At 37.6% G+C, this 27,285-nt stretch overlaps 1 protein-coding gene across 7 annotated transcripts in view; it reads right to left on the bottom strand.

Moving 5' to 3' along the window:
- The window catches only part of NEO1 (neogenin 1), a 264,950-nt gene that overhangs the window by 143,232 nt on the left and 94,433 nt on the right, over positions 1–27,285 (bottom strand). For all 7 annotated transcript variants that reach the window (XM_007478215.2, XM_056798418.1, XM_056798393.1 and 4 more), the window contains exons 3-5: positions 25,019–25,294; positions 24,294–24,447; positions 12,114–12,250 (exon numbers count right to left, since the gene is read on the bottom strand). In XM_007478215.2, coding sequence (XP_007478277.2) covers positions 12,114–12,250; positions 24,294–24,447; positions 25,019–25,294 — 567 coding nt within the window. The remainder of the gene's footprint in view (positions 1–12,113; positions 12,251–24,293; positions 24,448–25,018; positions 25,295–27,285) is intronic.

Below are 27,285 nucleotides of genomic sequence, written 5' to 3'. Positions count from 1 at the left end.
CTTTACTTTGTATGAGTTATAGAAGTCTTCCTAAGGTTTTCTGAAACCATTTCCCTTCATCATTTCTTATAGCATAATAATATTCCATCACAATTATATACTATAACTTGTTCAGTCATTCCCCAAATGATGGGCATGTCCTTGATTTTCAATTCTTTGCCACCACAAAAAGAGCTACTATAAATATTTTTGTACAAGTAAGTCCTTTTCCTCCTTTTAAAAAACAATCTTGTTGGAAAACAGACTTAACTGTGGTATTGCTAGTTTTAGAGCCTTTTGGGCAAAGTTCCAGATTGCTCTCCAGAATGTTTGGATCAGTTCACAACTCCCCCATCAATGCATTAATGTCCCAATTTTCCCACATCCCCTCCAACATTTGACATTTTCCTTTTCTGTCATATTAGCCAATTTGAAATGTGTGAGGTGGTGCCTCTTCAGGTCCATTTGGTACTATCAGTTAAAGGCTAAGACTGAAATTTTTAGCCTTTTTTTATTTGGAGGACTCTTAATGTACCTTTACATATTAATAAGATGATTAAGTACAATTATCCTTTGAATATTAAGGCAGCCTAGTCTCAGCAACCTGAAAATCTAAGTCAAATACCAGTTAACTAAATGTAGCTAAATCCTCATTAGATTTTCCCTTATTTTGAACAGATGTACATTAATGCATATACTGATTTTTAAAAATTAATATGCAAATTTTAGCTGAAGAATAAATTAAAATCTCAGTGGTGACAGATAATTCATGACATTTCCAGAGAAAGGACAGAAAATAGAGTAGATTCTGAAACCAAACAGTGCTTTTATGAATACATCTATTCTTGTCTAACTGTTGATGTCATATAATGGATCCCATTCTAGCTCAAATTCTAAATATGCTTATTTTCTGCAAAACTATTTAATAATAACTTGATTTTTCTTCTTTAGTTAACGTAACCATGTTTTTTAAAACGAAGGCAAGTATATAAAAATATTCAAATGTGTATTTGCATGATTACATTTTACTTTTTCTAAGTTCCCAATAAGGATTTGGGGAGGGAGGAAGGAAATACAGAGAGAGAGAGAGAGAGAGAGAGAGAGAGAGAGAGAGAGAGAGAGAGAGAGAGAGAGAGACAGAGAGAGAGACAGAGACAGAGAGAGAGAGACAGAGAGAGAGAGAGAGAGAGAGAGAGAGAGAGAGAGAGAGAGAGAGAGAGAGAGAGAGAGAGAGAGAGAGAGAGATTTCAAATAATCATAGACCTGTAGCTTGGAAAACTGATTTGTTATTTATGAAGAGAGCTACATATAGCATGTAATTACAGTAGTATAGAGGATGATTCCGCTAAGACTGATGATTTATCATTAACTTGTTTTCTTTAAGATACCAAATTGATTCCTTAATTCTGGAGATAAAAAAGTTTTTCTTAGACAATTTGGCAATTAGAAGGCTGCTACTGAAATACTCATTAAAAAATAGGTTCTGCTAAGGGTAGGAAAGTATCAGTCAGTAAGAGGGAATAAGGCTAGGTGCTAGTCTAAGTTTAGGCACTTTACAGAAGTAACTTTAATCTAAGCCCAAATTTTCCATAGGGTGAGGTGGAGGGAGCGTAGGAGGGAATCACTAAATCATGCCTATGGTCTTTCCTACATCTATGGTAGGAGATCGATATCTAAAAGTTACAGAAGATATTTTTTTAAAAAGTATAAAATTTGAATGAACATAACTTCCAAGACAGAATCACTATATATGTGTATGTATTTAACATTGTTTTTGTAAAGTTTATTGATTGTTAATACTATAACTAGGAGAATTGTGCCAAGGAAAGCCATTCTCTTATTACAATTTCCACTGAAGAATTAACTTATTTCAAGAAGCATATTGTTAGTCCCACTGCAATGGAATACTATGAAGAATTTTCTGAGTCACTAGTAAATCTAAATTGAATGAGTTCAAGGATAAAACATGCTGAATTTTTAAGAGTTTTAGATATAATAAACTATACTTAATATGTGTTTCAGGTTGGGACCTTTAGGACACATCCTTACCATTATTCCCATCCCAACAACAAGCTGAACAACACACCCCAGCAGGAAAGCAAGGAAGAGAATGCAGATACAGAGAGACTGTGTTAAGACAACAGCCCAGAATGCTCTAGCAACTTGGGAACAAATCAAGACACCTGCAGTCCAAGTACAAGCAGGAATTTTTGCCTCCTGATTGCACTGCTGCCTTCAAATGACTGTGACTTTCTTGATGGTCCTAAATATGCCTATGTTATTCCCCATGACTCTTATAATTTCTTGTTCAGGATGTATTTTAACCAATTGTTCTAATCCCTTCACTGTATTTGTTGTTGAATAATATTTAGGCATTTATGCCCCACAATTGATTTCCTAAAGTTTAAGTCACTTTAAGCTTACATCCCTAGCAACTTCCACTGCAGTCATTGCTCAAGGAGTCCATACTGCACAATAGTCATCATCCATAACTAGGTTCTACCCTACATCAAGCCCAAGATGAATTGAGGTCACTCCAATTAAAAAACAAAAAAGGGGGAGATGCCAGGAGCCATCAAAGACCACACTGTTTGACACAGTCACATGTGGAAACTGGGAACTGCAAAGCAACCCCCAGGAAGGATGGAAATAGCCACTGAACCCCCCCCCCACAAGTGACTTTCCTTATTAACATCCCCTTATTATTAGAATTGCTATTCTTACTTAGCCCCAAGAAAAATAGATGAGAGCAACATGCTTGCAGGGTTAATCCAGATGTCCCACTCTGTCCCCCCAGGATATTACCAGGAGATCTCACTTACAAAATTAAACCTAAGGATTCTTATATACCCACTTAGATAGAATCCTCTTTTCTCGGCATAAAAACTTCTGGCAAAATGGTGCTTTGAATTCCCTAACCTATATCTGTGTCATGTTGAGTCTACCCTCTGACCCTATACTTAGTAACAATGTTTTATTGACTATCACCCTAGGCTTCCTGTCTATTGTTATGTTCTATGGAAACATGTATGTTGAGAATGAAACTGTGTGCCAAGTAGATGTGTGATCATGAGGGTATAAAATAAAGCCAGGCCTCAGCCAAGGCAGAGCAGTTTATCCTGTGAAACCTGTGCTGCGGGTTGTATGTGAAAGCTGTGTCCCATCCATCATTCCGCCGACACTGTCCCACCTCCAAGACCCCATCCCCTGTCGGAGGCTGGCCCACCCCACAGCACTATTCCCTCTTTTTTTTTTCACTTTTGCTTATAATTACTGGCTCATCTCTATAAAAAGACTCAGTTCCAATTCTGGTGTACCTACAGTATTCTGAATTTTAGTCCCTTCTGAAGACTAGCTGTGGAAGAAGTTGAGAATTTAGGCTTACTGAGTAATGTAAAAAATAAAATGCAAGCTATAAAATAAAATATTTAGATGAAAAAAACTGTTCCAAAATAGGTTCAAAACTTTAAAAACTGTTTAACTCACCAATCAGGTTCAAACTGTTCGGGTACTTTTTATAGAGATAATCAAAAGAATCCTCAATGATGAAGTGAAGCTCAAATGTGAACTTTTCCCTTCAGGGCCAGGCACAAGAATGCTAAAGAGATTCTTATTATAATCATGAAATGTTTATTGAAATATATAAGGATAAATAAAGGATTTCTAATTCTAAGAGATTCTAAATCCACTCAAATAAAGTCCCAGGTTCCACAAGGAACTGCTTCTCCTGTGTTTCACAGGCTACACTACTTCTCCCTGATCTGACTAACCAAGATTTATACTATCTAAATAAAAACTACTGCTAATATTCTTATAAATCTTAACTTCACCTTCAAATTATAAAATAGTAAAGGCTAGCTGGTTGAATCTCAACAAGAATCAAGTTAGGACTCTGAGTCTGCAGAATCCAAACCAAAGACCAGATTTTCTTTGGTTAAACAATCTATAAAACCACAATAGATATTCAGTAGTGTTTCCCAAGTTGGGAAAGGGAAACACTGAGCTCCTTCAGATCTTTCCCTCAGAGAGAAAGGCAAAGATGTTTCCTCCTCCAGCCCTGAGTCTCTGAGAGAGTGTTTCTCTGCCAACTGCCCAAGACCAACAACTCTCAACTACCAGAGAGAGTAATTGACATAGAAAAATGGTTATAACTGCCAGCAGTTGAAATTATCACACTCTCTCATCTCTGCATCAAACTCCAATTCTTTTCTCAAGCCAGACACTCTACTTCTTATTTCTAAACTAATAAAACAATACTTATTTTCTAATATCATCCTTACAGTAACATGAGTTTACTATTCAGGGTTAAAAAATTGTTTTTCACCAATAATTTACTTTTTTTTATGTTAGTCCACAAAGGGGGACCCCACCCCAATCCTAAAAAATATCTAAAATGGTCAAGGTCACCTGAGTCAGTTTGATTATTCATTCCTCAAACACCAAGGTCTTAGTAATAAAGGCACAGAGCTCCAGGGTGTGTAGAAGATAGGGTTAAGAGTTGGAAGAAACCAGCCCCTGTAGTTCACTGTTCTTTCCACCAGATTCCACTGCCTCTAGGGTAAAAGTAAACACTATTGATTCCAGTGTGGGGCCCTGGATCAAAAGACTCTCAAGAGTGACCTCCAGGAAAGTAGTACTTTCTCCATCAAAATCACAACTTCTTTTAGGTACATTCCATAATCACAAAGTCTCTTATTTTGAATTCAAAGTAGATAGTTGCCAAAACAAAAGCCTCTCCCCTGATCCTTCTCACTGAGCTCATCTCCATTAGATCTTACTTGTATCCATCCCCTTACAATGAAGCCTTCAGAACTACATCTTGTTCCAGAATTCCTTTTATATTCTTTCCATATTATTTCAATCACATAGACCTGATGCCACCCCAAAAAACAGGCTGGCATCCATCACAGGGTGCAGCTTCCTCAGTGGACAGAATACAAAGAGGGAAAAGCAGTGTTCCTTACATATCAATGCCATTTCCAGACTCACTTCTACTGCTATCACTTCACAACTTCTTTTAGGTACATTCCATCTATCAGTAAAATGCAGTCAGATCATCCCCTGGGGCTCAGGTTATTCCCCAAGGTTCACTATCTTCCCCTCTAGCCCAATCACTGTCTTCTTACATAAGGGCTTCAATAAACCTGCAATCCCTCTCAAATACCCTGGTATTCCAGCTCTTCAACTGCCTAAATATTTATGAATTACAACTCTACCAGTAACCCAAAAAAACACCCTAGATTTTATTATTTACCCACAATTGTGCTCCTTATGACCCAGAATGCTCACAAAATCTTGTCCTCTTCCATCTCTTTACTGCCTCAAGGCCTGTCTAAATCCACCTAAGTTTATTTATCATGCTCACTAAATCAGGTAGTCTGCCTCAGCATATCATGATAGTCTCCGGCCTCACTTTTTTTCCTTTGGTACCTTTGACCATGCGTGAAGGGAACCACAGGATCACACATGGGGTCCTCCTATCTGTGTCCTTGTGCTCCTAGAGCTACATCACTTCACTGAGCATGGGTCACGGGGCTGTGGCCTATGCTTTTGATTCGGAGATGACTGAATTTGACCCAAAAGCGGGAAGGAGATTGAAAGGTTTGAGACAAGGGAAGTAGACTCTCTATCTGGGGTGAGCACGCTAGGGAAATGGAGGCTGCAGTGGCCAGGCTGAGACTACAAAAGAATAGACTTTTTTTTCCCTCTTTATCTTTATCCAAGTAACTAATAAACTTTCTGAAAATTAAGGACCAGAGTCCAAAATTTATTTCTTACAACCATAAAATTAACTAGTTCACTTTCACTGGATTTTCTTGATTGCTTGTCCTTGTCACTACTCAAATATTCTAACGTATGTATGTTTGACTGTTACCCATTTCTTCAATAAACTCCAGTTGCTCCCTTTCTTCTCCAGAATGAAATAAAAATCCTCTGTGACATTCAAAGTCCTTCACAATGTACCCCATAACATACATTTCCAGTCTTCTTATACCTATACCCCATAATACCCTGGGATCCAGTAACACTGGCATGCTTTCTCTTCCTCAAATAAGACTATCTGCTAACTGACCAGTTTTACTGTCTGTCCCTCATACTTAAAATATTCCCCATCCTCATCTCTATTTTTTTGGCTTTCTTCAAGTTCCAGCTAAAATGCAACTTTCAACAAGAACTTTACTGAACTCCTATCCCCAATTTTAGCATCCTTCCTATTGATTATTTCCATTCTGTTTTGTCTATAGTTTGTTTATCCATGGTTGTCTGTAAGTTGTTTCTCCCATTAGACTGTCAGATCCCTGAGGGCAGTCTTCTGCCTAGCACCTAGCACAGTGCCTGGCACACGGAATAAATGTTTGACTGGCTGACTCAAATAAAATCAAAATTAGTCCCTGAGGGTTTCAGCACTCTTTACCAGGAGCAACAGTGAAGAAAATGGACTCTCTTTTTTTGGCTCACAGCTCATTCAAGGAAGCATTTCCAGGTGGCTTCCCCAACCTAAACATTTGAACAGATGTTATGTTCAGCAAGAAGAGAAGAGAACCATAATTACTGCATAAAAGTTTGCCCCAAGGGAACTGTGTAAGAAGAGTTCTCTAGGAGACAGGAAAGAGTGGAAGTGAAAAGGAATATGTTAGATTTATAAGTTCCTGAATTCTGTAGATGGAAAAAATGGCAGACTGTTTGTATGACAGTAAAGGTGTCAATGGCTCATCTTTAACAAAGTTAACAATTTGTTTGATGAAATAGCGAAGTCATTCAAAATCAGTGTTTAGGATGGAGTTGAATTGGGAACTTGGGGAATCAGGAATCAAAGTTTTGACAGGTTAATTGCGAGAGAAGGAACAGATAAAGAGGAACTCCACTTCTCCCTTCCCCCCAGCAGAGCTGTCTAGAAAATGGAGTTAGATCTGACCAGAACTGAAGGGTAAGAGAAAATCCCCTTCAATCTCTTTCTTCTAAGTTGATTATATCTACGATCCCCTTTTAGTACATTTAAGATGTCTGAGTTCTCAGTAAGTTTAAATATCTATTTATTAGATATGGGGTTAAGTATAATAAATTAGGAAAGAGGAAACAGCAAGTCCCTGAATTATCTTCCTCCTATAGTTTTCTTCAGGGCTTTGAGGCTCAAGTCTAGGGACTAAGTCCCAGACAATCTTAGTATCTTTGTAGACTCAAGATGATGGTATTTCTTGGCATAGAGATATAGTTTTCAAGGAGTCTTCTAAAGGATAGGCTATTTCCTTCCCCAAAGGGAAAAAAGTCTCTATCCAACTACTATAAGACAGATGATTAGTCTGGATCTTTTTCTGCTCAACAAAGGATCTGTAGCTAAGTAGGCCCAGTGAAAATTTTTGCTCCTTCCCTCTTCAATTCAAAAAGGGAAAAACTCCTTCCCCAACTGCAGTTCCATTCCCATCCCCCATTGGTAGCCAGAGTTCTGTCACCTTTTTTCATGAGATAACCTTGTAAATCCAATCCTTGCATTTACTTCAGCATTTCTCTCTTCCACAATGGCTAATAGTGACAACAGCTGGTTACAGTCAGAGGATATTTCATCTTTTAAGACCAGTGTAACTCCCATACAAAGAACAGGAAGGTGTAATGGAAAGCAGGCTAGATGTGGAGTCTATTCTTGCTCTGGTCAGTTACCCATTACCTGCTCATCTACCTACTAGATAGAGAGAAGACACCATATGAAGTACCAGGGAGGAAAGGCTCAAATGTTAATCAACTCACTGTGTTCATGGCATCCTTTAGAATCTGAAAATTAATTCCAGAGTACTACAAAGTCCATCAGAATCTCAGGCAATGGAAAAAAATGGTACCATTTTTCTCCCTATGACTTCAAAACCACATATGCAGAGTTCAGAAAAGTCCAGCCAAGATCATGAAGAACGGGTTACTATCTCCCTGAGAATAAGTCCACTGTCAGCCATAGGATAAATCACTCTATGCCAGTAAGGGTGAACCTTTTAGACAATGTGCCATGCTCCCCTTCCCCCCCCTTACCTCAGACAAGGGAGGGAGAAAGTGAGGGGAGGAAGGAAGCACTTCCCTTGGGCTTCCAGGCAGAGAGGTGGAGAGGCACAGTGGAGAGGGGAAAGGGAATAGCTCCACCTAAGTTCCTCTACCTTTCTAGTTCTGGCAGGCAACAATGAGTGTGCCCACAGAGAAGTCTCTGTGTGCCATCTTTGGCATCTGTGCCATAGGTTTGCCATCACAGCTCTATGCTTTTCCTTTTGTCCTTCCTTGCCTCCTTTAATTATTTAAATTCTTAAACATCCCAAAATGAGATTTTTTTTAAGCCCTTACCTCCCGTCTTAGAATCAATACTGTGTACTGGTTCTAAGGCAGAAGAATGATAAGGGCTAGGCAATGAGGGTCAAGTGACTTGCCCAGGGTCAAACAGCTATGAAGTATCTGAGGCCATATCTGAACCGAGGACCTCTCAGCTCTGGGTCTGGCTCTCCATCCACTGAGTCCCCTAGTTGCCCCACCAAAACGTGGATTTGAAAATGAGGTAATAGATATCACACTGATTTCCCAATAAATTATCACCCTAAAGTCAAACCAGAAGTAAGGAAGCCCCGCCTAACACATTACCAGGATGAGATTTTTTCTTGACCAACAGGAGAAAAACAGAAACTCTGCCACACCACTAGTTTATTCTTATAAATTTGACTAAGTCCATTCTGAAGTGGACTTGGAGATCTGAAGCATCATTTCCATATCTATCTTGCACCTACCTATTTGATATTTGCTGACTACAGTTGTCCCACCAAGTTTTGTTTTGGGCCCTCTTCCCTTCTCCCTCTACACAAGTCCCCTTAATGATCTCCTGTGGAGCTACCATTTCTAAGACCATTTCTATGATGTTGCTGATTCTCAAACTTACCTATCCTACTCCAACCTCTCTGTTGAACTAGAAATCTCACACCTCCAATTGCCTTTCAGATATCTTTGTCCAAAAGACATCTTAAATTCACTATATCCCAAAATGAAATCATTCTCTTTGCCCCTAAACATTCCTACTCTCCCCATTTTCTCTATTACTGTCATGGACAACATTATTTTTAACCATTCCCTTTTTATCCTGTATATAGCGTATTTGTATATGCCTATTAGCTTATTGTCCGCCTCCTCAAACTGTAAAGTCCCCAAGGACAAGAACTGCCTTTACCTTCTTTTTGTAACCCTAGTGCTTAGGACAGTCCCTGGCTCATAGTAGGCATTGAGTATGTGTGCTGACTATATGTGATTTATTCTTTAACAAAGAAGACTGAAATAAATTAATTTGGCAATATGTCATAGAAAAAGCCACTACAGAGTTAATTTTCTGTTTCTGAATAGGAATTTTACTACAGATTTCAATAAATGTTTCAAGAGAAAGGGAAAATTTCCACTAAACTCACCATTCAGTGTATTATCTATAATTTATAACAGATGACAGGAAAAACATGCAATGAGCTAATTCACATCATAATATGTGTAAGCATTCCATGAGTTGATGATAAAACAATGAATCTGAAATATTTACCAGATGAAGAGTGCACTTGTAACCCTGTCAGTATCTGCCAGCATGGTACTTCCTGTAGACATAACTTGATAAAAATTAACTAAAGCCAGACAACTATGGCTTAGAAATATTCAATTCTGTTTCCTTTCAATTGCTTTTTACCATCATTTATGCTTCACCTAAGGGAAATCCAATGGACACCAGTATGAGAGTAGTCAAAACAAAAATTTCCATATGTTTTTCAGCCATGCACTCTTATCCATAGATGGGGGGGGGGGGGGGGAGGGAGGGAGGAAGGAGGGAGTACGGCCTGAATCTGTGAGGAAACATCCGTAGGAAGTGTTTCTAAATAAATAATTCCTGACAAATATACCACATTTTAAAGTTTGGAAAATATTCGCCATACTTTATTGTTAGGCCCACAGACACTCTAATGGGCCATATATTAAAGGTAATACTTTCCCTACCATCCAGTTAAGAGAACTAAACTTGGAGAGATTAAGCAAATTGGTCAAATATAGCTCCTAAATGGCAGAGCCCCAGCATAAACCTAGTTAATCCTGGCTCAAAACTAAGCACTAAATCCATTATTACCAACCTGGCCCTTTGCTTAATGTCATCTTTTATTCTGATCAAATTTTGAGATGAATCATGTAATTTTTACCTAACAGCTTTTCTATCTATCATACTAAGGAAGTCAATTTGATAGACATTTAAGCACTTACTATGTGCCAAGGACTGTGTTAAAGAATTATGTTCTCTTAAATAAATATCCTCTAAATTAATCTAAATTAAATTAATATCCTCTAAACATCTTTCAGTTTCTGAGATGATATTTTAGGTTAATTTAAGATAAAGAGATTATACTTTTTGATTATCTCTAAAAATACTGCAAAAAAAGTTACTTTTCACTTAATGTGTTCCCTATCTGTTTTCTGACATTTACTCTTCATGAAAGAAATTGTATTCATCTAGAAAAATGAATAACAGGAATTCTTATAGCTAAAATCTGATCCAAATAATAAAAGGAATATTAAAAATACTCTTAATTTACTAAACATCATTTCTCAAAGTACATTTTGAGTAATAGGAATTTAAATTTTGATTTACAGCTCTACATGTAGGATTCTCTGATCTTATTTCACTCGATCTAGCAGTCTGATGAAGATTATTAAAGGGAGGGGAGATACGAGATGATATCCAGTGGATCTGGATGGATTAAATGAGAATGGGAGAGACATGGGCATATCTGTAGGCTGTATAGAAGCAGTTAGTTAATAGACAGGGCAAGAGATTTGATATAGAGAAATAAACATGCAGAGAGCAATCTTCTAAAGAAGCCAGAGTGGAAGAGCATGTCTTGTGCAAGTAGAGGAAGTTTTTTCTGGCAAGAAGAAAATTCACTTCATATGCAAGACAGATGAAGGAAAAGGTAGTGGTATGAGGCACCTGAATGCTAAAGATGATAAACAGGAGAGAAGAGGGAGTTGCCAAGAGAATGGCTTCAATTTTTCAGTGAAATATGAGGAAAAGCTTTCAGTTGAGAGGGTGGGCAGTGGGGGACCAAGGGTGGATTGACAAGGGCTGAACATAAATGGAAGAGCTGCTGAGGTGAATGAATAGTAAATGAATTAATAAAGTATGAAAAGATTGCATCAATGAGGGCCCAGTTGAAGTGGATATTCCTTTTTCTGGTACATACTGAAGTTCATCCACACTTCACCATGTGAGACTCTTGTCCTTTTTTTCCCATAAAGCCTCCAAGAATCACCTATAGAGTATTTCTAATTCAATTTCTTCTTTTCAGTTCTAACTCTGCAATAGCTCTCACATTAGTCCCCTTCTCTCAACTTAGCCTCCACATCCTAGTTCTAGGCACCATCCTCTATTGCCTGAACAATTATAACAATGTCTCTCAGTTCCAAGTCTCTTCCCTTTCTGATCTATCTTCCACAAAGTTGTCTTACTGAAACTCCTATAGTTTATACAAAACTTCTTTAGTTCACACTTAACCCTTCACAATCTTGCTCTAATCCATCTTTGCAGACTGATTTTGCATTCCTTCCCCTCCCAAACACCCCCCACCCCAATTTTCTAAGCAAACAGATCAGCTGCCTACTTCTACCAGATACATGATGCTTTATCTCCTACTCCAGACCTTTACACAAGCACTCCATGTGGACACTTTATCATCACCTCTGCTTTTTAAAAACCCTAGTTTCATTCAAGGATCAGCTCTAATGCAAACATCACCACAAGATTTTTGCTGACCCCTATATGTTAATACCCTGAAATCCTGGAAAGCATTTTGTATTTCTTAAAAGAACTTATCATTTACATGGTACTCCATAGAATGATTTCCTGGCATGCACCCTTTCAAGGCAGTCACTGATTCACAATTCCTGGTTTATAGGATTTAATGAATACTTGTTGAATGAATAAGTCAGTCCAAAGTTATTCTATTATAATGCTAACTGGAGATTTCACTTTATCCAAAAGAGCATGGCTCACCATCACTTTACTTTTTAAGGAGCACAAATATGAATAGTTGGAGGAGCAAATGTTTTGCAAAGAATATGATCTTTGTGTCATAAAATAAATATGTACACACCTTGAACTGTGAGTTCTGCTTGAGCCTCTATAGTCTCATTCCCATTGTCAGCTACACAGGCATAGGTCCCAGCATCTTCCTCTGTAAGATCACTGATTTCCAGGTTACTTCCTGCCAACAGCATTAATCTTTCAGAACTGCACAAAACAGAACATATCAGTGACATTAGCTACTCATTAACAAATTATCTTCATGAAGATACTAAAATCTGAAACATTCCCTAAATGAAAAAAAAGTGGCAAAAACACACTATCTTCATGGTATTATTATTATTGCCATCAGGATGTGGAAAGAATACTTGACTCAGAGGCAGAAGGCCCCCTTTCTTCTCAATTAAATGAGATTATGTCTATTTAAGTGTTATTACACAAAGTTAGAATATGGTGAGTTTATTTTTTACAGGATTTAAACATTATTTGACCAAAGATAGAATATTCAAATGTTACATTTGTAATAGATAGTAATACTGAGGGTGTCTATTGATTCTCGATAACTAATGAATCAATGTTTTGCCTATTCTCCTCCCATTTCCTCTCTCTTCCAATCTCCCTTCCTCCCCTCTTCAGAAGCTTTTCAGCTTCCCCTCCCCCTTTCTTCAGTTTCACTCAGTGTGAACTATGATGCTTTGGAGAAAATACTCTTTTCTCTTCTTTAACTCAAGTAAGGGCTTATTGGGAAAGACAGGACAAGGGTGGAGGATAAGTTAAGAGGGATGGTATGCATGTATATTCTCTCTTTGACACATTCTAGTTAGCATTCATACAGTTCTATGACTAAAACTCTATACAAGTCATCTCATTTCATCCTCACAACAAATTTATAAGCTAAGCATGCCAGCGGTATCATACCCATTTTACTGATGAGGAAATTGAGATTATGGGAGGCTGCTGAAAGTCATAGAGCCAGTAAGAGTCAGAAGCAGCATTTGAACTCTGTGAATCTTAAAACTGCTCAAACTCTACCTTAAAACATTTGGTTAAGGCTTTTTCCCATTTAAACAATGCAGGTCAGGAATGTACTGAGAACTTTAAAATTACTCCACACATACTTAGGCATACTTTAGGGGAAGATAAAGTTATAAAACTCCTTAGTGAATAATGAAAGTACTTAACTCATACTTATAGTGAGGCCAAAAGCCCTTAAGCTAGGTCTATTTTTAGATCTAATACAAAAGGGTGCTAAGTACCTATGAAGGTCAAATTAATCACTAAAAGGTCAGGCAACTTGCAAGGGACAACCTTAGCAAAGAGGTGTGAAATACTCAGAAGTTTTAGTCTTAAGGTCTTTAGTCTTAGAAGGTGATAACAAGATGTGAATTAAGAATGGTCAGTTCTTTGGGAAACATCTACTGGGATTGGTAGATGTAAAAATTTAGGGGAGGTGACTTAGGAGAAAATTCTCTTTAAAAGGAGGTCAGAGGTCTCTGGATTCAGTTCAGCTTAGGAAGCTGAATTGGAGCCTCTCAGTGGCAGAACTTAGTTGAGCTCAGGAGCTGAATAGGAGGGTCTCTCTGAACACTAGAGTTTTGCTTGGAAGGATCTTGTGGTGAGTGACTGACTTAGTTTTCTCTCTTAAGGAGAAAGGCCCAAGCCATTGGCCTAGGCCCTGTTTCCTCTTATTCTCTTATTCTCTCTCTGTCTCTCTGTCTCTCTGTCTCTCTGTCTCTCTCTCTCTCTCCCTCCCTCCCTTTCCTTAATTCCTTAATTTGTATTAATTAAAATATCCATAAAACCCAGCTGACTTGGGTAATTTCACATTTGGGAATTTTTCCCATGGCGACCACTTTATTTTTAATATAAAATCAAGACACTAAAAATTTATCTTTGCAGTTTTGGCAATTCGAAGTCTTAAACCCAAATTTTCATGGTCACAGTTTATGGCAACCACTCTTTTGTCTGTAACAACTCAGGTATTCCTGTATCCACATCCAGCAGCCAGTCTACCTGCTATGACACCAAATATTATAAAAGAAATGGTAAATTAACATTTAATTACCAACATGAGTAACTTTTTCTATGAATTGCACAGCCCATGTCTTTTCAAGATTTCTGAAACATAAGACATGTTAAGTAATTTTTTCCAAACCAATCCCTCTCCCAGACATTGATGCTACTTTCACATGGGTCACATTCTGGCCAAATATATGCAGTTTTCTGATGATAATCATAGGGAACTTTTCCGTGGCTAATCTTCCCATCTATTTTCTCTCAATGAGCTCTGGCTCTCCTGAAAGACAAAACTTTGTCCCTGAATATCCTCTACATAATTGCTCTACTTCCTTTCATACCCTTTAACATATTAATTTTGGAGGAGAGTGTAAGATACTTCTTGAACCCCACTTCAGACTCTCCTTTTGTTCATACTTATCAATCTCTCCTTCTTCGAAGTTCACACTAATAAAAGTTTTCCTCCTACAGATTATTGTAGCTATTGTCTACTAGCCCTCAAGCCATTCTCCTTCCTTTCTCAAATTATTCCCTTTCTGGAGTCCAATCTTCCTCTCTAGCCAATGCCTGCCCTTTCACTAGTGAACTTCAGCACTAATGTTCATGCTCCCTCAGACACCCTAACCTCCCAGTTCCTTCATCTCTTTAATTTATGGCATCTTCTTCTACTACATCAGGCACTAGCATGGACACATTCTTCTTCTCACTATAACCTATTGTGGAAGAAAGGAATTGGGAAGCATGCAAAAGGCAGAAGTGGAGGCTGGTGACCTGTCAATCAAATGAAGATTCCATTTGGAAGGTTACCAGGAGAAGCAGTTGAAAGAAGGAACTGACCAACTGAAGGATTGGGTCTTTTAACCTTGAAAGACAAAAAGGAGAGGTGGTTCTCTTGATGTTGGAGATTGAAAAAGGAAGGACAATAGTCCAGAAACATCTCTTTGACTAGCTCTGTTTATGATAGTGACTGAACTGCCAGACCTATCAATCATGCCTCTCAATTTGAACTCTATCCCAATATCCACCAACGTAAGGCTTACTACAGAGTTAGGGAAATCCCCAACCCTCTTACCTTCATTCTCTATCTTTTCCGGTCTTACCCAAATAAACCCCTTGATTAAGATAAAGACGAGAAAAAGTATTTTCATTTGAAACATCATAGCTCACTAGAAGAAAGGGGGGGAGGGGAAGCTGAAGAGGCTGAAGAAGAGGGAGGCTGGAAGAGGGTGGAAGGGAGGGTAGGCAAAAGAAAGGAGATAACTGCCTGATCTGTTAGTTATCAGTTAACAACCAAATATAGTCCCTTATTATTATTATCTATTGCACTATGATTGTTGGTTCTCTTACCTGATCATAATCTATTATTACAATTTTCCTTATTCTTCATCCTTCCTAAATCTATTCTTCATCCTCATTGCTGCCTTCAATCCCACAATTCATCAGTACTTTCTTAGGATTACTGCTCCTGCTCTGACTTCATTCCCTTTTTTTCCAGTGTCATCCCCTAAGTGAATTGGTTCAATTCCAGACTCTCCTTTAGTCTTGGACCTTTCATGCCTTTATCCTATCCCATTTATTTCTTGTCAAATTGCAAACATGGATTAGTTTCACTATCTATCTCCTCTGCTACTATATAAGTGCTATGAAGCTGAGGTGGGGGAAAACATACAACCCAGAACACTGGCTATACTACAAATATATCTAAATACAACTGGGCTTTCATTACAGCAAGGCAATTTCACAACTCCTTGGCACTGTCCCTTACTAGTTCTACCTTTACTTCAATTTCCAATAAAGAGGTGATTCTCATCATTAGTAAACTTTCCTTGACATGTCTCCCCAATCTCCATAGACCCATGATTCTACCCTCTCCATTCTCATCCAGAAAATAAGACAGCCTTACTACCATCTCCTCCCTCTAGAAACTTCAATCTCTCCCTCCTAAGGGATTCCTATCTCTGATGTCCAAGTCTCTCCTTTCCTTAAAAACCAAATAAAGCAGGAGTAGCTATAATGATCTCAGAAAAAGCTAAAGCAAAAATAGGTCTTATTAAAAGAGATAAGAAAGGAAATTACATCTTGCTAAAGGTACCATAAACAGTGAAGTAATATTAATACTAAACATATATGTACCAAATAGTATAACCTCTAAATTTTGAAAGGAAAAATTAAATGAACTTAAGGAGGAAATAGAAAGTTAAAAACTATACTAATGGGGGACCTCAACTTCCCCCTTTTAGATTGAGAGGAATAAAACCAAAAAATAAACAAGAAGTACAAGGAAGTGAATGAAATCTTAGAAAAGTTTGAACTAATAAATCTGGAGAAAAATGAATGGGAATAGAAAGGAATAGTCCTTCTTTTCAGCAGTACATGGCTCCTACACAGAAACTGACCATGTATTAGGGCATAAAAATTTCATAATCAAATGCAGAAAAGCAGAAATAATAAAGGCATCATTATCACATCATAATGTAGCAAAAATTATAATCAATAAAGCCCTATGCAAAGATGAATCAAAAATTAATTGGAAGCTAAATAATCTAATGCTAAAAAAAAGTGGGTTAAAGAACATTAATAAGAATGACAATGAGGAGTCAACTTATCAAAATTAATGGGATACAGCCAAAGTAGTACTATGGGGAAAATTTATATCTCTAAACGCTTACATCAATAAAATAGAGGAAATGCAGATTGATAAATTCAGCATACAACTAGAAAACATAGAAAAAGAACAAATTAAAAATCCTTATTGAAAGACTAAATTGGAAATCCTAAAAATTAAAGGAGAAATTAATAAAATTGAAAGTAAGAGAACTGTTGAACTGTTGAATAAAGAGTAGGAGTTAGTTTCATTAAAAAAATACAAAATAGAGCATTGATTAATTTGATTAAAAAAGTAAAGAAGAAAATAATCATTATCAAAAATGAAAAGGGTGAACTCATTACCAATGAAGAGAAAATTAATGTAATCATTAGTAGCTATATTACCCAATTGTATGCCAATAAATCTGACAATCTAAGTGAAATGGATAAATATTTATAAAAATACAAATCGCCCAGATTAACAAAAGAGGAATTATAATCCTTAAATAACCTGATCTCAGAAAAAGAAATTTAACAAGCCATCAATAAACTGCCTAAGAAAAAGTCCCCAGGGCCTGAGGGATTTACAAGTGATTTCTATCAAACAATTAAAGAACAATTCATCTCAATACTATATAAACTATTTGGGAAAATAGGCAAAGAATCTGACCAAATTCTTTTTAAGAAACAAATATAGTACTGTTTCCTAAGCCAGGAAGAACAAAAACAGAGAAATAAAATTATCAACCATTCCATTAATGAATATAGATGCAAAAATTTTACATAATAACTAGCAAGGAAAAAGCAATATATCACAAGGATCATTCACTATGACCAGGTGGGATTCACACCAGGAAGGAAGGGCTAGTTTAATACTAGGAAATCTATCAGCATAATGGGCCATATCTATAACCAAACTAACAGAAATCACATGATTATCTCAATAGATGCAGAATCAGTCTTAGAAAAAATATAAGAGCCATTCCTATTAAATACATTAGAAAGCACAGGGTCATTCCTTAAAACAATAACAAATATCTACCTAAAACATTCAGCAAATATCATCGGCAATAGGAATAAGTTAGAAGTCTTCTCAATAAGCAAAGATGTCCATTATTACCACTATTATTCAACAATGTATTAGAAATTTAGCAATAAGGACAGAAAAATAAACTGAAGGGATTAAAGTAGGCAATGAGAAACTAAACTATCACTCTTTGTGGATATGATGCTATGCTTAGAGAATCCTAGAGACTCAACTAAACAACTAGTTGAAATAATAACTCTAATAAAAAGTTGCAGGCTACAAAATAAATCCACACAAATCATCAGCATTTCTATACATTACCAACAAAATCCAGCAACAAGACTTAGAAACAGAAATTCCACTTAAAATCACTCTAAACAATATAAAATACCTGAGAATCTACTTGCCAAGGCAAACATAGGAATTATATACACAATTACAAAACACTTTTCACACAAATAAAGTAAAATCTAAACAATTGGAAAAATAATAATTGCTTATGGTAAGCCAAGCAAATTTTTAAAAATTGACAATTCTACCTAAATTAATTTATTCAGTGTCATATCAATCAAACTTCCAAATAATTATTTTTATAGAAGTATAAAAAATAACAAAATTCATCTGGAAGAACAAAAGTTCGAGAACATCAAGGGAATTAATTAAAAGAAACATGAAGGAAAGTGGCTTAACAATACTGGATCTCAAACTGTCCTATACAATATAAATAGCAATCATCAAAACAATCTGGTACCTGGCTAAGAAATAGAATGGTATATCAATGGAGTAGATTAGATATACAATATTCAGGGGTAAATGACCTTGGCAACCTAGTGTTTGATAAAACTAAAGATCCCAGCTTTTGGAATAAGAACTCACTCTAACAAAAACTGCTGGGAAAATTAGAAAACAGAATGGCAGAAGCTAGGTATTGATCAATATCTCACCCCCCATACCAAGATACAGACAAAAAGGATATATGATTTAGATATAAAGAGTGATATCATAACTAGTTAGGGGAACAAAGAATAGTTTACCTGGCAGATCTTTGGAGAAATAAAGCATTTATGACCATATAAGAGATAGAAATGTAAGCTGTAAAATGAATAACTTTGATTATATTAAATTAAAAGGTTTTCACATAAACAAAACTAATATAACCAAGATTAAAAGGAAAACAACAAAGTAGGAAAATTTTATAACAAATTTCTCTGATGAAGGTCTAATCTCTCAGATTTATAAGGAACTAAGTTAAGCCATTCTCCAGTCAACAAATGGTCAAAGAATATGAACAATTTTCAAATAAAGAAAGCAAAGCTATCAATGATCATATGAAAAAATATTCTAAATCACTCTTACAACACCGAGATACAATCTCACATCTATCAGATTGGCCAATATGGCAGTAAAGTGGTAAATGTTGGAAGGGATATGACAAAATTGGGACACTAGTGCATTGTTGGTGTTGTAAACTGATTCAACCATTCTGGAGGGCAATTTGGAACCATACCCAAAGGGCTATAAAACTGTATATATCCTTTTTGATCTGGTAATACCACTACTGGGTCTTTATATCAAAGAGATAATAAAAAGGGGGAAAGGACCTACTTATACAAAAATATTTATAGCAGCTCTTTTGGTAGTGGCAAAGAATTGGAAATTGAGGGAATGTCCATCAATTATTAACTGAATTGTGGTACATGTTGGTGATGGAATACTATTGTGCTATAAGAAATGATAAGAAGGATGATTTCAGAAAAAGCTAGAAAGATCTGCAAGCACTGATGCAGAGTGAAATAAGCAGAACTGGAAAAACATTATACAAAATAACAGCAATATTGTATTATCTGTGAAAACGTGGCTACTCACAGCAACACAATGATCTGAGACAATTCTGAAAGACTTTGATGAAGAATGCTATCCCACCTCTAAAGAAGGAACTGTTGTAATCTTCTTTCACATTGATTATGTATGAGTGTGCTCTTACCACAATGATTAATATGGAAGTGTGTTTTGCATGACAATAAGATAAAATTAAACAAGCAAACCCTCACTGGGAAGCCACCCTCTCATCTAAAATTCTGAATCTCCCATTCATTTTTTTAATTTCTTGAAAAAAAAATCCATTTACACTTAGTGTTTTCATTTCCTCTCCTCTCATTTTCTTCTATAACCTTTCACACCTGGCTCCCAATCACATCATTCAATTGGCACTGTTCTCTTTTAAGTTACCAATGATCTCTTTCTTAGTCAAACCTAACAACCATTGCTCAAGCTTAATCTTTCTAGAGCTCTTTGTGTCATCTGATACTATCAAAGCCCCCTTCTCTCCTCCTGGATATTTCTTTCTAGATTTTTGTGCTCCCACTCTCTCCAGATGATTACTCCAGTCACTAGTTCTCAGTCACCTGGCCTGCTTACCTTCCATGCTGTCCCCTCTGGCCATGCGTGTCCTCACCTGCTGTTCAGTTCTGGAGTACTCTCCTCTGTGCACCTGCCCTCTGATGACATCCCTAGCGCTCAGATGACTCTCACATCTAACAGCCAGTCTCTGAGTCTCACAAGAAGAACCACATGCTTCGCTGCCCACGGAATGTTAAATGTCCAGAACTCCCTTCTTTCTCCCCTTCCCCACTGCTGTCAAGGCCAGCACCATCCTTCCAACCAACCATGCATGGCCTTGCTTTCACTCCTTGCTCTTTGGCATTCTACATATTCCCTCAGTTGCCAGATCTTGTAATTTCTGTGTCCATAAGCCTCTCTCACATGCATACCCTTCTTTTCAGGTACAGAAGCACCCCCCTGACCAGGCTCTAGGCTTTCATCATATATCCCCAGGACCACTGTCATCTCTTTCTGTTGAATCTCTCTAACTCAGGCCTCTCCCCACTCTAAATGATCCTCCACAGAACTGCCAAATTGATTTTTCCTAAAATCCTAATATATAGATTTAACCATGCCATTGCATCCCCGAACTATATCTCAAACATCTCTTAACAAATATAAAGCTCTTTATGACTGAGTCCCTTTTTACCACCTTTCCAGCGCTCATACCCATGATAATGCCTCCTTTAGATCCAGACACTGGCCTATTTTCTATTCCCATTCCCCACATCCAACACTCTTTTCTTCAAGTCTTTGCACTGCACACTACCCATGTTTGATGCATCTTCACTGCTGATTTATTTATACCTCTCAGAATCCCAGTTTGCTCGAATAATCAGCAGAAGCACCACACCATACCTGAAACCTTTCCTGGGTATCATCATTTTCTCCAGTTCCTAGGATCATCTTTCCTTGTATGTATCCTCTGTTTTCTCAAATATAAAAATTCTTTGTCTCTCCTTAGAATATAATCTTTCAGGGTCAGTTGGGTAGCTCAGTGGATTGAGAGCCAGGCCTAGAGACAGGAGGTCCTAGGTACTGTAATATTTATTTAGAAAGATTGGGGGACTGGAAAAACAGGGGATAATGAAGGTTTGTTTCAGGGAATGTAGGAGTTTAAGGGACAGAGGGAATATTGCTGCTGGTGTTGCAAAGGAGAGAGATGATCCCTGTCAACAGGCAGCAGCAGGGGTCCAATAAGGAACGTTTGTCTTTGAATGACTGAACTGATGTTCAGCTCCCTCTATGCCCCAGAAAAGGTAGTCCACTTATCTGACTGCGAATTCAAATAAGATAATGTTTAATAACCAGTTTGGATTGGAGAGGTATCAGGAAAGAGGGGCAAGGGATGTCCCTAAATAAGTTGGAGTTTTTCTCAGCTTCAGAGCTGAGGCCAGGCCTCACAGGCTGGTAGAGGGTTTCTCCCACTCCCGTCTTCTCTGTATCTGTCCTAGCTTTGTCAAATTCAGAATCTTAGCAGTAGACAGCAGCAACAAGAAAGTCTAACCTTCAGAACTGGCTGGGCCTGAATCTTCAGGCTGAACCAAGTAGAGGCACTCCACTCCAGACTGGACAGAATGACCTCCTCCCACCTCCCACACCAGGAAGGAAGCCAAACCAGCAGGAAGGAAGTGCTAATCACAAGACCCAACTGCCATTCCCAGTTGCCCCTTTCCCCACCAACTGTCAGTCTTGACAATTTCTTCTCTCTTGATATTCCCACTGTTGCTTATTCCAACACAGTGGCAGAAAGTCCAGAACTTGTTCTTGTTTCCTTCCCACACTTCAAATCTGACCTCAGACAATTCCTAGCTGTGTAACCCTGGGCAAGTCACTTAACCCCCCATTGCCTAGCCCTTACCACTCTTCTGCCTTGGAACCAATACACAGTATTGACTCCAAGATGAAAGGGGGTGGGGGGGGTGGAGAGAGAGGAGGAGAAGGAGGAGAAGGGGGGGAGAGGAGGAGGGGGGGGGCGCCAGAGGAGGAGGAGGAGGAGGAGAATAGATGAGCTGATCACATGGAAAGAAGGAAAGTTGAGAGTAGCCACACAGCTCCATTCTCCCACATGATGTCAAGAATGTATGGATGTAAAGAAATGATGATGTACATGATGTAAGGAAATCCTACAGAATGTTAAATGGGTCCCCGATGAAGAATGTATGGGAAACTACATTGGATTGGGCAGGTATGTATGATTTGCAACCTATATCATCAGAGAGAACTTCTCAATCAAAGAAATTATAGAACTATTTGAATACTGTAATAGCATGCATAGGCCTAAAGATTAACATGTCAAATATTTAGATCTTTTAAAAGAGTTTTCAATCCAAGTTCCAAATTCTAAATGCCTTTACTACTACACAATTTTAACTCCTTACTCATTTGATTGGCATGTATATTCTTTCTAAATAGGATTTTTCCCAAAGTTTAATTTTAATTTAAGGTGGTTGGCACATTAAAAAGAATTGCTTTCTAAATTCTCCAACTTTGAGAACAACCATCTTAGTTATTTCTGCAACATGTGCTTTAAAAAATTTCTCCCCCGGCCAAAAATTGGAAAATGAGGGGATGCCCATCAATTGGGGAATGGCTGAACAAATTGTGGTATATGTTGGTGATGGAATACTATTGTGCAAAAAGGAATAATAAAGTGGAGGAATTCCATGGAGACTGGAACAACCTCCAGGAAGTGATTCAGAGCAAAAGGAGCAGAACCAGGAGAACATTGTACACAGAGACTAATACACTGTGGTATAATCGAACGTAATGGATTTCTCCATTAGTAGCGGTGTAATGTCCCTGAACAATCTGCAGGGATCTAGGAGAAAAAACACTATTCATAAGCAGAGGACAAACTGTGGGAGTAGAAACACTGAGGAAAAGCAACTGCCTGACTACAGCGGTTGAGGGGACCTGACAGAGGAGAGACTCTAAACAAACACTCTAATGCAAATACTAACAACATGACAATGGGTTCGAATCAAGAACACATGTGATACCCAGTGGAATCACGCGTCGGCTATGGGGGGGAGGGAGGGAGGAAAAGAAAATGATCTTTGTCTTTAATGAATAATGCTTGGAAATGATCAAATAAAATATTATAAAATTAAAAAAAAATTTCCCCCCCTACTGGAAGTTGTAATAACAGAAGACATCACATTAACCAGTTCAAGTGCAGTTAAGATTGATTTATCACTCCAATAGAAAAAATAAAATTCTTTAGTTACTAAACTATAATAGTCTACTACCTCTAATACTAGAGATTAATAACATTTGCATTTTGCACCCTCTTCTCTGAAATTACTTCATGATTGAGATCTATCATTAAACTAAAGGTTGTTTGGTAAAGTGATTTTACCCCCTTTGTCTCAGTAAACATTTGAGAGTTTGAACAAGATTAATCCAAGTTGAAAATGTTAAAAATTCTTAGAAACATGTAAAGGGGAGAACATATGTTAAAAGTATTTCTTTTTCAAAAAGTCTTAATAATAAGTTATTTTTTAGGGATTCATTATACTCCAGAATTTTCATTAGGACTTTTGGTACTAGGGGATCTTACTGTGTAGTACAAACTGTTCGTAATTCTTTGAGTTCTCAGATATTTTGAGTGTATTCATATTTAAAAACAGTGTGACTTATTAACTATAGACAATCCACATTACTTTGGTAGCCTCTAATAGTAGGAGACAGAGAAAGATCCTGGAAAGAGTTATAAATATCTCTAAACTGGAACTACTAAGATAGCTTCATTTTTGTCTTCTCTGTTGCAAGAAGATTAACAGGTGTTGATAACTGTATTTCAATATAAATGGCTTCCTCTGTAATTTAATGAATTTTATTTTATTCATTCACAACCAGTATTTCAAAGAAGGGATCCACAGGATTCTCTAGACCATCAACGGGACCCATGGAGAAAAGGTAAAGAATCTGTGCTTTTAAGATGGCTGAGGATTCAAGAAGAGAATGGACAGAGCAGTTTGGTAATAATCTTGTAGGAAAGTGGGTCTGTGAATGGACACTAAAGCCAGAATATTAAAGAAAGAGCATAAGATTAAATGAATCATTTTTTTCACACTTTAGAAGTACTTTTTTTCCTGTCCATATAATTCTGATCAGACACAACAGACATAGTGATTCTTAAAATGTTGTATAACAGTAGTAGTCTCTAGATTAAAGTGAAGCTTGTTCTCAATTTAACAGACAAAGTGTAAGTATTTTTAGTCAGCTACCACTTACCTTTCTGGGCTAAGGGCCTCCTCATTTCTTGTCCATCGGATGACAGGTATAGGAACTCCAGAAGCAATACATGGCAAGACTGCACTCTGCCCAATAACTCTGGTTAATGGAGAAGGCTGGCTCAAAAATACCAAGTTAGATGGACTCTCAAGATCTAAAAAAGTTTTCAAAATAATGGACAATGATTAACAATTTAAGTCATTTCATCAATGCCTAATTAGTGAATTCAGTTAATTTCTTTAAGTTATAAGTATTATCACATCAAGCAATATGCATTTTTGATCATCTATTCTCACTTATTCAACAAGCATAATAATCTCATTGTATCAGTTACTATAGCCAGTGCTAGGGATACAAAACCTTTGATAAACCAATGGAAATGGGAAGGCGTGTACAAATGACAAGTTTCCACAGAGATCATCTCAGTTCTCCAAGACCCCAGATCCACTACTATGAGAACACACTGATAGAGAAGTAGAAACTGACATAGCACATAGAATAATGCTCACTAAACTTTGTCTTTCATTGCTGTCAATATTAACTACTCAAGGATGCATCATGGAGAGAGGGGAGCCCTCCTTTCAAAAGAGTTCTCAGCTGAGACTTGTTGCAAGGATGACAAAATGTGTTTTTCACAGGTGAGCCAAACAGCAACATTCTAATGACCACACTGACCTATCTATTTAAAATGACAAGAAGTAGGAATGTATAAAACAATTTCATACCTGGAAGAACTTTCAGCTCAGCCTCCTCACTGTATTTAGGTGGCCCACCACTTTCAATAATGCAGCGATAAAGTCCTCCATCTCTTTCTGTAACATTGCTGATAACCAGAGCTCCATTGGGGAGTTTGATGACTCTATCATCCAAAACAAGGGGCTGTCGGTCCTTCTCCCACCTCACAAATTGGATCAAATCAGCATTGACCTCACAATTTAGTACTGCGCTATTTCCAACAAACACAGAGGAAGATTCTGGCTGACTGGCAAACCTTGGAAGACCTAAAAGGCATGGAAAGAGAAAGACAAAAATCAGCCACTCATTGCTCAGAAACTAGACTCTCATTCCTTGAATGTTTATGCCCTAGAAAAGATTTCCTAAAAGAATCTGGGAAGTGTTAAAATTCATATTCAGTATGAAACAGAATTGCTCTATAATGGCAAACAAATGACATGGTATCATAGAGAGCTAACCTCAAGAATTGGGAAGAACTGGTTTAAACGCTGTCTATGCCACATGTCAGTCAGGTGATGCTCCAGACAAACCTCTTCATCTTCTAGGGACCTCAGGAATCTCAAGTCTTTACGTTGTACCCAAGTGCCAGTCTCTAATAGCAGGGGAGTTTCTTCTGCATATTTAAATGTAGCAAGAGCATATACTTCTGCCTGCCTCCACCTTTTTGTCTTTGATGTCAAGATAAACTACCAGTTTATACTTTAGCCCAATTTAGGGCTAAAAGCTATAGTACTCGAGCCAATATAAAGTGTATATAAGGAGGTAGCTAGGTGGGTCAGTGGATTAAGAGCCAGGTCCAGAGCTTGGAGGTCCTGGGTTCAAATCTGACCTCAGACACTTCCTAGCTGTGTGACACAGGGCAAGTCACTTAACTCCCATTGCCTAGCCCTTAGGCGAAGATGGGATTAACTACCCCCTGCCCATTTTTAGATTTAATCACCAAAAGCATATACACCCCACTTATCCTTAAGTATGGGGAGGTCTGTGACCCATGTGTGCTATAATGGGTGAAGAATCAGAAACCCACTGATAGCCCCCTGGACAGTCCTAAGCAAAGCTATAGCTTTGATTGGTCCACATAAAGTAGAAGGAAGACACATGAAATGATGGAAGGAAGGGTCTTTAAAAGTGGCAAGAATTTCCTGTGACCAGCTTTTGCACCTTGGAACTTGACCTTGAAGGAGCTCTGGCTTGGGGACCTGAGCCTGCTCCTCAATTTTCCCTAAGAACTACCACGTGGGTGAGTGAAAAAGATTGACTCCCTTTCCTGCCTTTTCTGGAGGCACTAGCCTCCAGAGACCCCTCCTCTCGGAAGAGGCCTCGTGCCTAGAACCCTTGTTTAATTTACCTCTGGCCCCTTTTGCTGGAACCTCTAAAGCCCTACCTGATTCAGACCAGGCCGGAGTAAATATCTACTCTCTCATTTCCTTACTTTCACTCTTTCCCTCTATTATATAAATAATTTGATATAAAGTCACTCTGACTTGATTAATAATTTCTGGCAACCATATTCTTATAAATTTAGTCTAACCCTCTAATTTTTAACTCTTACATTCTGCCTTAGAACATGGTGTTGATTCCAAGATGGAAGGTAAGGGTTTTAAATAAATAAATAATAAAGTGTATACAAAAGTATTAAGAATATGGGAAGGCAAGATGAAGAATATAAGAAGTGAATAGTTGTGTAGATAGTAATGCAATCCTTTCTAGGTCTTCTTTTCTCCAGTTAGTTATCCTTAATTAACCTGAAGTTTGGATAATCTACTCAAGAAGGCTTTAAAATAAAGATGAAAATACAGGAAGAAAATTTCCCCAATATAGCCATGAAGTCAGATACTACAAACAAAAGCACAGAAGAAATAATTACCAGAAAGAGGGTCAATCAATAATCATACTCATGGCCTCAATGTTTTCGACAAATGTGCCAAGTATGAGTAACAGAAAAAATGAGCTACATATCTGAATGGAAAAAACACAACCTCAGAGGTATAACTGAGATGTCATTTGGAGGGTATAGCTTAAACAAAAAGATCTGATTAGTATAGTTATACATAATTTTGCAATATCAAGGCTATAATTCCTTGTGAAAATCTATCAACTGGAAGCAATGCTTGTAAAATAACAGCAAGGAGGTGGAGAACATTCATGTGATTACTATGCTCACATATCTACAGCTAGAAGTACATTCAAAGTCGAGTTTAATGACTACATTTTGAGGAGGAAAGATTCCAGCCAGGCAGAAAGGCGATATAATAAC

This window comes from Monodelphis domestica, chromosome 1 (assembly GCF_027887165.1).
Source record: "Monodelphis domestica isolate mMonDom1 chromosome 1, mMonDom1.pri, whole genome shotgun sequence".
Classification (NCBI taxonomy): Eukaryota; Metazoa; Chordata; class Mammalia; order Didelphimorphia; family Didelphidae; genus Monodelphis; species Monodelphis domestica.
Note: the sequence above shows the minus strand (reverse complement) of the source record. Positions and strands in the feature narration are given on the sequence as shown.